This window comes from Parus major, chromosome 18 (genome assembly GCF_001522545.3).
Source record: "Parus major isolate Abel chromosome 18, Parus_major1.1, whole genome shotgun sequence".
In the NCBI taxonomy this organism is placed as follows: domain Eukaryota; kingdom Metazoa; phylum Chordata; class Aves; order Passeriformes; family Paridae; genus Parus; species Parus major.
In genome coordinates this window covers 1,058,073-1,070,615 of record NC_031786.1, presented here as the reverse complement: position 1 = coordinate 1,070,615, position 12,543 = coordinate 1,058,073, and the positions used below count along the sequence as shown (strand labels likewise).

At 64.4% G+C, this 12,543-nt stretch overlaps 2 protein-coding genes across 2 annotated transcripts in view; one reads left to right on the top strand and one right to left on the bottom strand.

Moving 5' to 3' along the window:
• The window catches only part of ACTG1 (actin gamma 1), a 3,116-nt gene extending 1,185 nt beyond the window's left edge, over window positions 1-1,931 (top strand). The window contains exons 4-6 of the mRNA XM_015645719.2: window positions 235-673; window positions 760-941; window positions 1,022-1,931. Of these exons, the coding sequence (XP_015501205.1) occupies window positions 235-673; window positions 760-941; window positions 1,022-1,165 (765 nt within the window). The 3' untranslated portion in view covers window positions 1,166-1,931. The remainder of the gene's footprint in view (window positions 1-234; window positions 674-759; window positions 942-1,021) is intronic.
• A 1,789-nt stretch (window positions 1,932-3,720) lies between these two features.
• Window positions 3,721-12,543, bottom strand: part of BAHCC1 (BAH domain and coiled-coil containing 1) — a 22,683-nt gene continuing 13,860 nt past the window's right edge. Inside the window, exons 11-27 of the mRNA XM_015645334.1 lie at window positions 12,065-12,539; window positions 11,377-11,561; window positions 11,135-11,271; window positions 10,899-11,000; window positions 10,549-10,663; window positions 10,272-10,443; window positions 9,768-9,929; window positions 9,284-9,609; window positions 8,848-8,955; window positions 8,517-8,770; window positions 8,337-8,412; window positions 8,150-8,258; window positions 7,946-8,068; window positions 7,697-7,864; window positions 6,198-7,348; window positions 5,483-5,719; window positions 3,721-4,820 (exon numbers count right to left, since the gene is read on the bottom strand). Of these exons, the coding sequence (XP_015500820.1) occupies window positions 4,614-4,820; window positions 5,483-5,719; window positions 6,198-7,348; window positions 7,697-7,864; window positions 7,946-8,068; window positions 8,150-8,258; window positions 8,337-8,412; window positions 8,517-8,770; window positions 8,848-8,955; window positions 9,284-9,609; window positions 9,768-9,929; window positions 10,272-10,443; window positions 10,549-10,663; window positions 10,899-11,000; window positions 11,135-11,271; window positions 11,377-11,561; window positions 12,065-12,539 (4,107 nt within the window). The 3' untranslated portion in view covers window positions 3,721-4,613. The remainder of the gene's footprint in view (window positions 4,821-5,482; window positions 5,720-6,197; window positions 7,349-7,696; window positions 7,865-7,945; window positions 8,069-8,149; window positions 8,259-8,336; window positions 8,413-8,516; window positions 8,771-8,847; window positions 8,956-9,283; window positions 9,610-9,767; window positions 9,930-10,271; window positions 10,444-10,548; window positions 10,664-10,898; window positions 11,001-11,134; window positions 11,272-11,376; window positions 11,562-12,064; window positions 12,540-12,543) is intronic.

Sequence of the window (12,543 nt, the reverse complement as noted above, 5' to 3'; positions counted from 1 at the left end):
TTTTTTTTTTTTTTTTTTTTTTTTTTTTTTTTGTTTCTCCCGACATTTTCAGGGTTCTGTTCTCCTGGCATTTCTCCCCTGACGCCTCAGGTTCTTTCATTTGTGTTTCTGCCTGCATCCTTTGGCTTTCCCTTCACACACCGGGGTTGCTCTGCATGCAGCATGTGTGTTCTAACACGAGTGCACACACCCAGCTTGGGGCTCGCTGCTCACTGACTCTTCTCCTCCTTGCAGATCATGTTTGAGACCTTCAACACCCCGGCCATGTACGTGGCCATCCAGGCCGTGCTGTCCCTCTACGCCTCCGGCCGTACCACAGGGATTGTAATGGACTCCGGGGACGGTGTCACCCACACCGTGCCCATCTACGAGGGTTACGCTCTGCCCCACGCCATCCTGCGTCTGGACCTGGCCGGCCGTGACCTCACCGACTACCTCATGAAGATCCTGACAGAGAGGGGCTACAGCTTCACCACCACGGCCGAGCGCGAGATCGTGCGCGACATCAAGGAGAAGCTGTGCTACGTGGCGCTGGACTTCGAGCAGGAGATGGCCACGGCCGCCTCCTCCTCCTCGCTGGAGAAGAGCTACGAGCTGCCCGACGGGCAGGTCATCACCATCGGCAACGAGAGGTTCCGGTGTCCAGAGGCGCTTTTCCAGCCTTCCTTCCTGGGTAGGTGTGGGGTGGGGCCGTTACAGGGTCCTGGGTGGCATTAATGAGCTCGCTCAGCTGATGAACCCGCATCCCTCTCCTCCCAGGCATGGAATCCTGCGGCATCCACGAGACCACCTTCAACTCCATCATGAAGTGCGACGTGGACATCAGGAAGGACCTGTACGCCAACACCGTGCTGTCCGGGGGCACCACCATGTACCCGGGCATCGCCGACCGCATGCAGAAGGAGATCACGGCGCTGGCCCCCAGCACCATGAAGATCAAGGTGGGCAGGGCTCCGTGGGCAGGGCGGGGTGGGCACGGGGGAGGCTGGAAGCGCTCTGACCCCGCTCTCTCCTCCCGCAGATCATCGCCCCGCCCGAGCGCAAGTACTCCGTGTGGATCGGCGGCTCCATCCTGGCGTCCCTCTCCACCTTCCAGCAGATGTGGATCAGCAAGCAGGAGTACGACGAGTCCGGCCCCTCCATCGTGCACCGTAAATGCTTCTAAACGGACTGCGGGCCCCGCCGCCGCCTCACGCCCGGGAGGTGTGCCCAGGCATCCATACACCTCATGCCAGCCTCCTGCAACTGGAATAAGCCTTCTTCCAAAAGAATCCTGCCCTTGGGAAGTCTGTACCTGATGTTAGACACGCGGATGGGCACGCTGTCACTTGATTAGACCTTGTAGCCGAGTTAGCCGGGCCCTGAGCTCTTACCCTGTACGGATCGGCTTCCCGGGGCTCCCCAATCCCGGGATTTCCCCATCCCAGGGCCCCCCACACTGACAGCGGCCCCGGGGCTGCTCTGTACAGGGTATTTGGAGCCAGACGTGTCCGTACATCCCGTGTGGAATATTCCAGGTTTCCTGTAGAGGCTGGTAGGAGTCCATTGAGAATTTTTTTTTTTCACCGTTTCTAGCAAGGTTGGGAAAAAAAAAACAACATATCGCATCCGAGCCTTACACCCCTCCTCATCTTCCTCCTCCTCCCCCTGATCCACCACGGGGCTCGACTTCCTCAGCTCTTGAGTTGCTGAAACTCTGCATTTACACCTGTAAATTTCTGCATTGTTTTAATTTATGTCAGATTTTTTTTTTCTTTTGTTTTTCTTTTTTTTTTTTTTTTGTACGTTGCCTTAATGTTCTCACGTGACGGTAGGAAAAACAAACAAAAGAACCAAAATTTGTTTAAAAATCATCCGAAAAGTTGAGAAATTGTAACGCCCAACAACACTTCATTGTGTAAGGAAAATAAAATGGTAAAAAGCTGCAGTAACTCCAGTTGGATTTGTATGTGGTGAGGTGGGGGGGAGAGTGGGTGGGAGCTTCCCCAGGAAGCTGGGGTGGGGTTTTTGGGCTAAAATGAGGTGGTTTGGGGTCAGAGCCATGTTCCATGGGCTGGATTTTCTCCTGGGCTCCAGGGACTGCTGCCCCCACCTGAGGGGGGGTCTCCAGCTCTTCCTACCCCTCATCCATCACTGGGTCGGATCCTGAAGGGCCCTGGGTCTTGGGATGGGTGTTGGGATGGGTGGCATTTCCTTTGGGGCCACCCCAAGCCCTGGGGCTGGTGTCCCCAGGCCAGTGGGTGACAGGTGCCCGTGGGCACAGCAGCAGCTGGCCGGGGGGGCTGTGAGCCCCTTGGTGCCACTATCCCCTCTGCCAGGGCCAGCCCAGGGCTGTGGGGTCCCCACAGTCCCAGCTAGGCAGCGCTGGGGGCGTCAGGCCCTCCGCAGCCTCTGGCACCTACACTCAACTGCAGCTGTCCCTCTGTCCATCCCACCCTGCACCTGTCCAGCCGTCCATCTGTCCCCTCCAACTGCTCTGCACCCGCCATCCCCGAGTCCGTCTGTCTGGCCTTCCATCCATCTGTCCATCCAGCTGTCCATTCCTCCCTGCACCCATCTGTCCATCCGTCTGTCTGCCCAGCCCCGCACTTGCCTGGCTCACCATCCATCGCTCCCTGCGTCAGTCTGTCTGTCCAGCTGTCCATCCCTCCCTGCCTCCATCTGTCCACTGCTCCTGGTGCCCGTCCGTCTGTCCCATTCTGTGTCCACCCGTCTGTCCAGCCACCCTTCCATCCCTTTGCCAACCTGTCTGGTCACCCTCCAGCCGTGTCCTTGTCCGTTTGTCTGTCCTTCCCAGCACGCAGCTCTTGTCCTTCCACTTGCCCATCTGTCCTGTTCTGCTGAGCCTGTGTCCGTCTGTCCATCTCCTTCCATGTCCCCCAAATATTCCCCTCCCGTGTCCCTCTGTCCCTCCCGTGTCCCTCTGTCCCTCCCGTGTCCCTCTATCCCCTCCGTGTCCCTCTGTCCCCCCGGTGTCCCTCTGTCCCCTCGGTGTTTGGCGCTGTGTCGCAGCGCGGCCGCCAGGGGGCAGCACGGCCCCGCGCGCGGGCTCGCCCCGCCCTCAGCGCCCCCTGGCGGCCGGGGGCGGGCTTTGACGGCGCGCGCCCGCGCCGAGAACAAAAGCGCGCCCCGACAGCCAATGGGAGCCCGGCTGCCGGCTCGGCCACCGCTGATTGGCGGAGGCTCGACCAATGGCGAGGGAGCTCTGCCCGTCCGTCTGAGCCCACGTGGGGAGCGGGGATCAGGCCCCGAGTGATCCAGCCCTGATCCATCCCGGATCCATTCCTGATCCATTCTTGATCCATTCCTGATCCATCCCGGATCCATTCCTGATCCAGCCCTGATCCATTCCGGATCCATTCCTGATCCATCCCTGATTGACCCCTGATCCATTCCTGATCCATCCCAGATCCATCCCGGATCCATTCCTGATCCATCCCTGATCCATCCCAGATCCATTCCTGATCCATCCCGGATCCATTCCTGATCCATCCCTGATCCATCCCGGATCCATCCCGGATCCATTCCTGATCCATCCCTGTATCCCTGATCCATCCCAGATCCATCCTTGATGCACTCCTGGATCCCTGACTGATGCCTGATTGACCACTGATCCATGCCTACATCCCTGTTCCATCCCTGATCCATAACTGGGGGTTCCAGAGGTGGTTGCAGCACAAGGGAAACTGAGGCAGAGCCAAGAGCGGAGCCAGCACCAGCAACGGTTCATATATTTATTCATAAGCCAAGTTATCCATAAAAAAGTTCCATAGTAAAAGGCCTTTACAGGAATGGCGGCTCATAAAACCTTTGTTTAACCCTTTGCTCCTTTTTTTTTTTTTTTGTCCTTTTGGGTTATTTTTTTTATTTTTAATCCTGTTTTATGGGATTTTTTTTGTTTTGTTTTGTATTTTAGTGTTTACACTGGAAAAGCCCCTGTACATATTTTCCAGGCAGCGGCGGCGGGACGGGCCAGCGTCCGCCGGCCCCGCGGGGTCCCCGTGGTCCCCCCGGGGTGTCCCCCCCGCGGTCACCCCACTATTGCACTGGGGACGGCGGCGCTGGGCCCCCCGCCCGGGGCCGAGCCCCCCGCCCTGGCCCCCTCTGTACAGCGCTCCCCGCTGTCCCCGTCCCCCCAGGCTGGGGGACACAGTGCACTGAAACGCCCCCCACCCTGCCCCCTTCCCCGAGGATTATTATTATTTTTTTTGTGATTTTTTTTTCATCATTTTTTTGTCTTTTTTTTTTTGTTGTTGTTGTTGTAGTTGTCGGGGTTATTTTTTTTTTTTTTTCCTTTCTCGCTTTTCCATAAAACTTCCCGGAAGAAATACAATATTTACAGGCAAAATAAATAGAACAACACACCTGATTTCTGCTTCACCTGCTGGCAAACAGTCAGAGGTACTAGGGAAAGTTATGGCTTGTAGGGGAGCCCCCCTCCCCCACCACGTCCCCTGATGTGCCCCCAATGTCCCCAAATGTCACCCTTTGCATAAGAGCAGGGCGGGGTCAGCACAGGGTGGGCACCCCGGGGGTCAGCACAGGGTGGGCACCCCGGGGGTCAGCACAGGATGGGCACCCCAGGGGTCAGCATAGGATGGGCACCCCAGGGGTCAGCACAGGATGGGCACCCCGTCGGCGGTCACCAGGCGCCCCGTGGTGGGGTCGTAGGTGCCTGCCAGGTAATAGAGGTCCTGGCGGTCCTGGCAGCGGCGGCCGCGCGTCAGCTGCTCGTAGTGCTCCCGCCCCACCACCTGGCACTTGTGCGAGATGGTCTGCACGTCGTTCTCGTCCTCGTGGCACGACTGGTACAGCGCGTTCTGCGGGGACAAGGCGCCGTCACTGCCGCTGCTGGGGCTGGAACGTGGCTGCCTGCCGCGGGATATGGCTACCTGCCGCGGGATATGGCTACCTGCTCTGGGATATGGCTACCTGCTCTGGGATATGGCCACCTGCTGTGGGATATGGCTACCTGCTCTGGGATATAGCCACCTGCTCTGGGATATGGCTACCTGCTCTGGGATATAGCCACCTGCTCTGGGATATGGCTACCTGCTGTGGGATATGGCCACCTGCTGTGGGATATGGCTACCTGCCGCGGGATATGGCTACCTGCCACGGGATATGGCCACCTGCTGTGGGATATGGCTACCTGCTGTGGGATATGGCGACCTGCTCTGTGATATGGCTGCCTGGTATGGGACAGGGCCACCTGGCCAGTGACAGGACCACCTGCTCTGGGACATGGCCACCTGGAATGGTGCATGGCTACCTGACAGCACACGTGTACCAGAAATGGTATGTGGCTACCTACCCTGGTATGTGGCTACCTCATGGCTCCCTGGTGATGATACACGGCTCAACACGTGGCTACCTGAGGTGTTACATGGCTACTTGACACGATGTGTGGCCACATGACGCAGCACACGGCTCCCTGATCTGGCACATGGCTCCCTGCCCCCGGAGCCAGCCCTGCCCTCACCTTGCCGTCGCTCTGGCGCTTGCCCAGCTTGGTCTCCTCGGGGTGGTAGAACCACTTGACCTTGACCACCATGTTGCTGGCCCAGGACTCCCACATGCTCTCGATGCGGCCGATGTAGGGCAGGTTGGGCCGCCCGGCCGACAGGAACACGGCGCAGTCGCCCACGCGCAGCGTCTCCTTGCCCCGCACGATGGCCTTGTAGAACAGCTTCCGCGCCTTGCCCTTCATGCCGCGCCGCTGGGGAGGGGACACGGGCTCAGGGCTGCCGTGGGGACCCCCAAACCCGCCCCGCTGCCGTGGGGACACCGCCAGGGGGACGTGGAGAGCGGTGCCAGGGCGGGGGGCTCGCAGAATGACAGACACGGCTGCTGTCACCAGCGCTGCCAGCTCAAGGGACACAGCTGGTGGCATCACCACCCTCACAGCTGGTGCCACCAGCACCCTCCCCCATCCTGCAGCCAGCAGGACTTAGGTGCCAGCGCCACCAGCACCCTGCACAGGGCACCCACGTGTCACAGCCGCTGTCCCCAGCGCCCCGAGCACCCAGGGCTCTGCCCTGAGCACGCGGCACTTGACTCCCTCTATCCCAAACCGTGCCCAGGTGGGCGCCCATGGCGGGTGCCGGCTGTGCCACGAGCCGGGTGCCGGCTGTGCCAGGAGCCGGGTGCCGGCTGTGCCTGGAGCCGGGTGCCGGCTGTGCCGTGCCGTTCTTTACCTGCGTGGGGTTCCCCGACCACCTCCAGAGCTGGCGCGCAGGCAGGAAGGCGGAGATCTTTGGCCGGTTTTCCACCGAGGGCAGGCGCTGCCGCCGGGAGAACTCTTTGGCTTTGGCGAAGCTGAGGGGATCCTTGCGCTTGAGCTTGGCCTTGGGGCCGGCAGCAGCCGCCTTGGACAGGAAGCAGCGCTGGGGCGCGGCGCCCTTGGGCCGCAGCGCGTCCGGCTGCGCCAGCAGCGCCGGCACCGGGTGCGACAGGCAGGTCTGCAGCAGCAGCGCCGAGTCCTCGTCCTCCGAGCTGTAGGAGGAATCCTCATTGTCCGAGGAGCACAGGCTGGACGTGGAGATGGAGCCGGAGCTGGACGAGGTGGAGGAGCCCGAGGAAGAGGAGGACACGGAAAGACGCGTCATGAAGCGCGAGGGGACGTCGGCGCTGAGCCCGCCCGCGTCCTCGTCCTCGTCCATGTCCGAGTAGGAGCTGTGGCAGTCGCTGTCGCAGTTCAGGGCGAAGTCCCCGTGCCCCGAGTACTTGCGCAGCGCCAGCCCCACGGGCAGCGGGTGTGCGGCCGCGCGGCCCCTGCGCTCCCGGCCGCCCAGGCCAGCGTGTCCGTAGCCGTGGCTGCCCAGCGGCCGCTCCAGCCTGGCCCCAAAATCCTTCTCGGCCAACAGCAGCGCCTTGCACGTCTTGTTCTTGGGGGACGTCACCCCTTCGTGGTCCAGCTTGACCAGGAACTCGCTGCCCGCCGCCTTCCTGCGCCCGCTCCTGCCCACCTCGGCCTCCAGCCGCTCGGCTTTCTTGGAGCGCAGGAGCTTCTGGGCCGCCGGCAGCACCAGCCCGGCACCGGCACCGAAAGAGCCGTAGGAGCTGGCGATGCGGCCGAAGGAGTCGGCACCGAAGGCGTTGCCGAAGACGGGGGCGGTGAGGTGGTGGTGGTGGTGGTGCAGAGGGAAGAGGGTCTCCTTGGCCCGCAGCTTCTTGGTGCTGCCGTTAACCTGGAACAGGTTCTGGAGCACGGCCGAGCCCTTGTTCGCCGCCTTCCGCTTGGTCTGTGCCACGGCGGCCCAGCTGAGCAGGGACCCTCCGCGCCGCCCGGCCGCGGTGTCAGCCAGCGCCGGCCCCCGGCCCCCCGACAGCCCCTCCACGGCTTTGCCTGCGGAACACAGCGCTCAGGGGTCCGCAGGAGCAGGGAGAGAGGGATGCTCTGGAGCTGATCCCACCCGCATTGTGCCACCCCTTCCTCCAACCCCAGCTCCTCACCTTTCTCTGCACCCCAATATTCCCCTTAACCCCATCCTTGCACCCCAGCACCCTGATTCCATGAATCCATTCCCCTGCCTACATTCCAGCATCTTTCCATGCACCCCAGCACACTTCCCCACATCCCAGTATCCTTCCCCCATCCCAAACACTCCTTCTCGCATCCCCGTGCCTTTCCCCATCCCAACACCATTCCCCCCACCCCAGCCCATCAGGGGATCCTGCTCCTTCCCCTCCATACCACTTTTCTCCTTGCTGGCCGCCTTCCTGCCGGAATTCCGGGGGGGCTGGGGGCCGTGGTCGGGGCAGAGCGTGGGGGGCAGCGCCCCAGGGGTGCCCACGTCGCCACACGCCCGCTTTGCTCGCCGGCAGGAGCTGGACACCAACAGTGCCGGGGAGGGCTCGGTGCCTGCACAGAGCTGGGGGTCAGGGCGGCCCCGTGCTCCCCCCACAGCCCCCCAAATCCCGTGATCCCACCCCAACCCCTCACATTGGATCTTGAAGTCAGGGGGCAGCAGGCGGATGTTGGACACAGCGATGTGTCCCGTGTCCCCGTCATCGAACTCCACCAGCACGGCCTCGGCGTCCTCCTCCTCCTCATCGCTGGAGGATCCTGCGGCACAGGGGGGCTGTTGGGACGGGCACGACACCCCCGGCACCGCCCACCCCCCCAGCCGAGCCCACCCGGCCTCACCTCGCACCACATTCCCCGGATACAGGCAGCGGGATTTCTGGCTCCAGTAGGCGCAGACGCGGGTGCCGGGTGGAAGGCTCCGGCGTGACTGCGGCCGGATGTCGAGGACCTGCGGGAAGCAGCGGGTGAAGCTTTGTGGGGTCCGGGACCCCCTCCCTGACCCCGATCCCGACTGCCCCCCACTCACCGCCTCCTGCAGCAGCTGCTCCTGCGAGTAGATGTGCTGCCGGTTCCCCCGCTCACCCTCGATGATGATGCTGTAGCTGGGAAGGGGGCACAGAAAGCGTTCAGCACCCACCTTGGTGCCCCCCTCAGATGGCTGAGACCCCCCCCAGATGCCTGGATCCCCCCGGGAGGCTCCACTCACATGTCGGGGGGCTGGATGGTGCGCACGCTGCCGGCGTACAGCAGGCTGTCCTCCTTGGGGATGAGGATGTGCAGCCCATCCCGCAGATCCTCCTTCTGGATGGCGCAGGCGTGGGGCACCCCCCCGCGTGCCCCCCCTGCCAGGCAGCCCCCCAGCTCCTCCTCCTCCTCCGAGAAGCTGCTGTTGTCATCGAAGTCGAAGTCGTCCTCCACGGTGAAGCTCTCCAGGAGTTTGCTGACAGCCCGGCCTTTGCACTGCAGGAAGAGGCTTGGGGTGGGTGGGGGGCAAAGGGGACCGTGCCAGGGTGGGGAGCACCCCCTGCGGGTCTCACCTGTTTGGTGGCCACTTTGCTTTTGACCTTGGCCAGTTTCTTGCCCTTGCTCAGGATGGTTTTGGCGCTCCGGGGGGAGAGGGCCAGCGAGAGCGCTCCGTTCTTGCGCTGCACGGGGAGGTCAGGGCCGGCCAATGACCCCTCTGTGTGACCCCAGCACCCCCAGGGCTCACCAGTGCCTCCCACCACCCCAGTCCCTGCACTGGTGTCCCCTCAGCTCCACCAGCACCTGTGCCAAACCTGCCCCCATCCCTCTGCACCCCACAGTGTTCCATCAGTGCCCCACAACCACTCCCAAAAACCTGCACCCACATCTCACTGCAACCCCAGTGCAACCCCCTGCATTCCCTGGTGCCACTGGTGGCCCCAGCCCATGCAGATGCCACATCTCCGTGTCCCCGAGCCCAGGGGTGTCCCCATGCCAGCCTTGACTCACCCTGAGGGCCGCCTGCAGCCCTTTGCTCTTGCGGGTGCCCTTCTTGCCCCTCTCTCCCAGCCGAGCCCCCTCGTCCCGCGGCCCCAACAGCCGGGGGTCGGTGCCCCCAAAGAGGCTGCTGGGGGGTCCCGGGGGGCTGGGGCCGCCGGGGGCTGGGGGCCGCAGGCTCTCCTTGGCCTTGGCTTTCATTTTCTTCTTGCTGCCCTCGGGGCAGCCCCCCGCCTTCCGCCGGCCCGGCACCTTCTCCAGCTTCCCGGCTCCCCCCGGCTTCACCGGCCGCCGCTTGATCTTCACCTCCCCCTCGGGGCTGCCCAGGCGGCAGGGACCTGGTGGGGAGAGGGGTCAGGGCACCCCAGGGGGGCTCAGGGCACCCCATGGGGGTCCCAGCTTGGAGCACCTCACGGTTTCCCACCCAGTCCCAGCAGGTGCCCCCTGGGGTCCTTGCCCCTGTCCCCGTCGGTATTCCCAGGGTAAATCCCATTACCTAGCAGCCCCTGCCTTTCCTTTTTCTTCTTGGCCTTCTCGTTGGCCTCCATCTTCACCACGGAGGACGGGGATGGCCCCAGCACAGCCACGGGCCCCGCGGCCAGTGACAGCCCCGGCTCCTCGTCCCCCTCCTCGCTGTCCGTGTCACCCTCAGGCTCGTCTGCAAGGCGAGAGGACAGCGGTGAGGGACTCCTGCACACAGGGTGGGCCCTGCACCCCCAGTGAAGAACGGGGTGAATTGAGGCCATGATCCACCCCCCACATCTGTCCTGCCCCCCCAGACCCATGGCTGCACCCCCAGCTTCAACCCTGAAGCCCCAGTCCCGTGCCAGACCCCAGAACCCCAACCCCAGCCTCACATCCCCGTTCCCCATACCCCACCACCTCACAACCAGATCCCCATCCTGCCCCCGTACCCCATTCTCACCTCATCCCCATCACTCCCATCCCAGAGCCCTCACCCCCATCCCAGCCCCGCACCCCATCCCTGTGCCCGCCTTGCCTCTGAAGTGGGGGGGCTGCCGGGGACCGGGGTCCTGCCCCTGGTACTTGGAGCCCTTGGAGCCCTTGGGCCGGTTCAGCTTCTTCTGGATGCGGGCACCGGGGTTGGGGTCCCTCCGGCGGAAGGGGCTGAGCCCGGGGGGCAGCCCCTTGCCCTTCACCTTCTGCTTCAGCTGTGACACCCCATCAGTCACCACACAGGGCAGAGCACCCCACACTGGGGGGGACTCAGGGGGGGCTGGGGGTAGAACACACCCCCCAGATCCCGTGGGACTCACCGGGGAGCTCTGGAGGCTGCCGAAGGTCCCCCCCGCCAGTTTGCTCCTCTTCTTCTGGGGCTCGGGGTCCCCCCGCAGCTCAGCACACAGCAGGGACAGGCTGGTCTTCACCGCCCTGGGGGGGCACGGTGTGGGCACGGTGTCCCCAGGGCCCCTCGGGGGGATCCCACACCCCCTCAGCTTCATCCTGCATCCCCCAGAAGGATCCAGACCCGGGCCTGGCTGGCTCCCGCACTGCCGTCTCCCTCCTCCCCTCCCTCCCCTCTCTCACTAACGTTTTGTGACATAAAACCTGCAGATTAATTTTTTTCCCCCGGGCCAAGGGGGGACACGCGGCACCAGTCACTCACTTGACCTTGCGGCTCTCAGCCCTGCCCAGGGCACTGGAGTGTTTCCTCTTCCTCGGCCGCCCCGGCCCTCGCCGTGCCGGGCTGCGGGAGCTCTCATCACGCCTGGGAAACGGGGGCACGGTCAGCAGAGCCCCCCAGGCCAAGGCCAGCCCCACACTCACTGCACGGACAGCTATCAAGGCTGCCCCGATTCCCCCGGGCTCAGGATGAGGACGGGGACAGTGACAGGGACGTACTCGTGGTCGTGGCGCCGCTGCAGCCTCACCAGCTCCCGCTGCTTCTCCTTGTAGCGGCGCTGGAGCTCGGCCAGGCGCATCCGCACCTCCACCTCCTGCGTGTTCAGCTGCTCCATGGCCGCCTTCAGAGGGCACACCTGGGGGGCCAGGGGGGCTTTGGGCACAGCCGGCAGTGCCAGCGGCCTCAAAGGCAGGGCTGAGACCGGGCACAGCTCTTCCCACGCCCTCCAGGAGACACTCACGGCCTTGGTCTTGGGGGTCCAGGTGTATTTGCGCCGGGGGACGCGGGCGCGGGGCGGGGGGGACACGGGCAGGGGGCTGAGCGCGGGGGGGCTGCCCTCCCGCCCTGCCGCCTCCACCAGCGACCAGGCGGCCGCCACCGTGGCCAGGTTCTGCAGGTTGAAGGCCAGCAGCTCCTCATCCTCACCTGTGGGGACGGCAGCGGGTCAGGAAAGACGGACATCCCGGAGCCCTGCACTGGCTCCTGGGGGGCTGGGGGGCAGAGGAGCAGACCCCCGGCTGGGAGGGCCATGGTGATGTGCCCCATCTGGCCACAGCCAACCCTGTGCCCATCCCTCCATGGGGAGGGGGACCCCACAGCCACCCCCTCGCCCCGTGCTGTCCCCACCTGAACCCCAGCACGGGATCCCCCACCCCGCTCCCTCCCTCCTGCCCGCAGGGCTGGGGATGAGCCAGGCTGTGCAGCCATCCCCGCTGGGGCCTCCGGGATTCCCTGGGGAAGCCGAGCTGGGAGGAAATCCCGGCGCCTGCCTGGAGCCAGCGCTGGAGCCGAGCCCTGGGCACGGCATGGCACGGCATGGCACGGCACGGCAGGGAGCCCCCCATCCCCACAGGACAAAGGGCACTGGAGGGTGCTTGGGAGTCACCAGGACATTCTGGGGACATCTGGGGGCACCGGGTGCCACCCACCTTCCCTGGCCAGGTCACAGCGGCGCCGGCGCAGCTCCAGATCGGCGAGTTCGCTGAGCAGGGCGATGCCGGGGATCCCTGAGGGGTGGGGGGCAGGCGAAGGGGGGGCCGGGGGGGGCTCCTCGGGTTCCTCCAGCGCCGGCAGCTCCCCCAGGTCGATGCCGGCGGCGATCAGCGCCTCCAGCCCACCCGAGCAGCTTTGGTGCCCGCTGGGGATGTCACCATCCTCCTCCTCCTCCTCCTCCTCCTCCTCATCGCAGCTGCCCTCTGGCTCCGAGCCATCGCTGTCGCCTTCCTCCTCCTCCTCCTCTTCTTCCTCCTCGTCTTCCTCCTCCTCCTCCACAGTGGGGGGCAGCGGGGAGCCCCCCGCCTCGGGCACGGGGTGCTGCTGCTCCGGCTGCTCCGGCGCTCCCTGAGCCACCTCCCGGTGTCCCCCGAAGGGCTCCTCGGTGCCGCCCCCGGCCGGCGCCGCCCCCCGC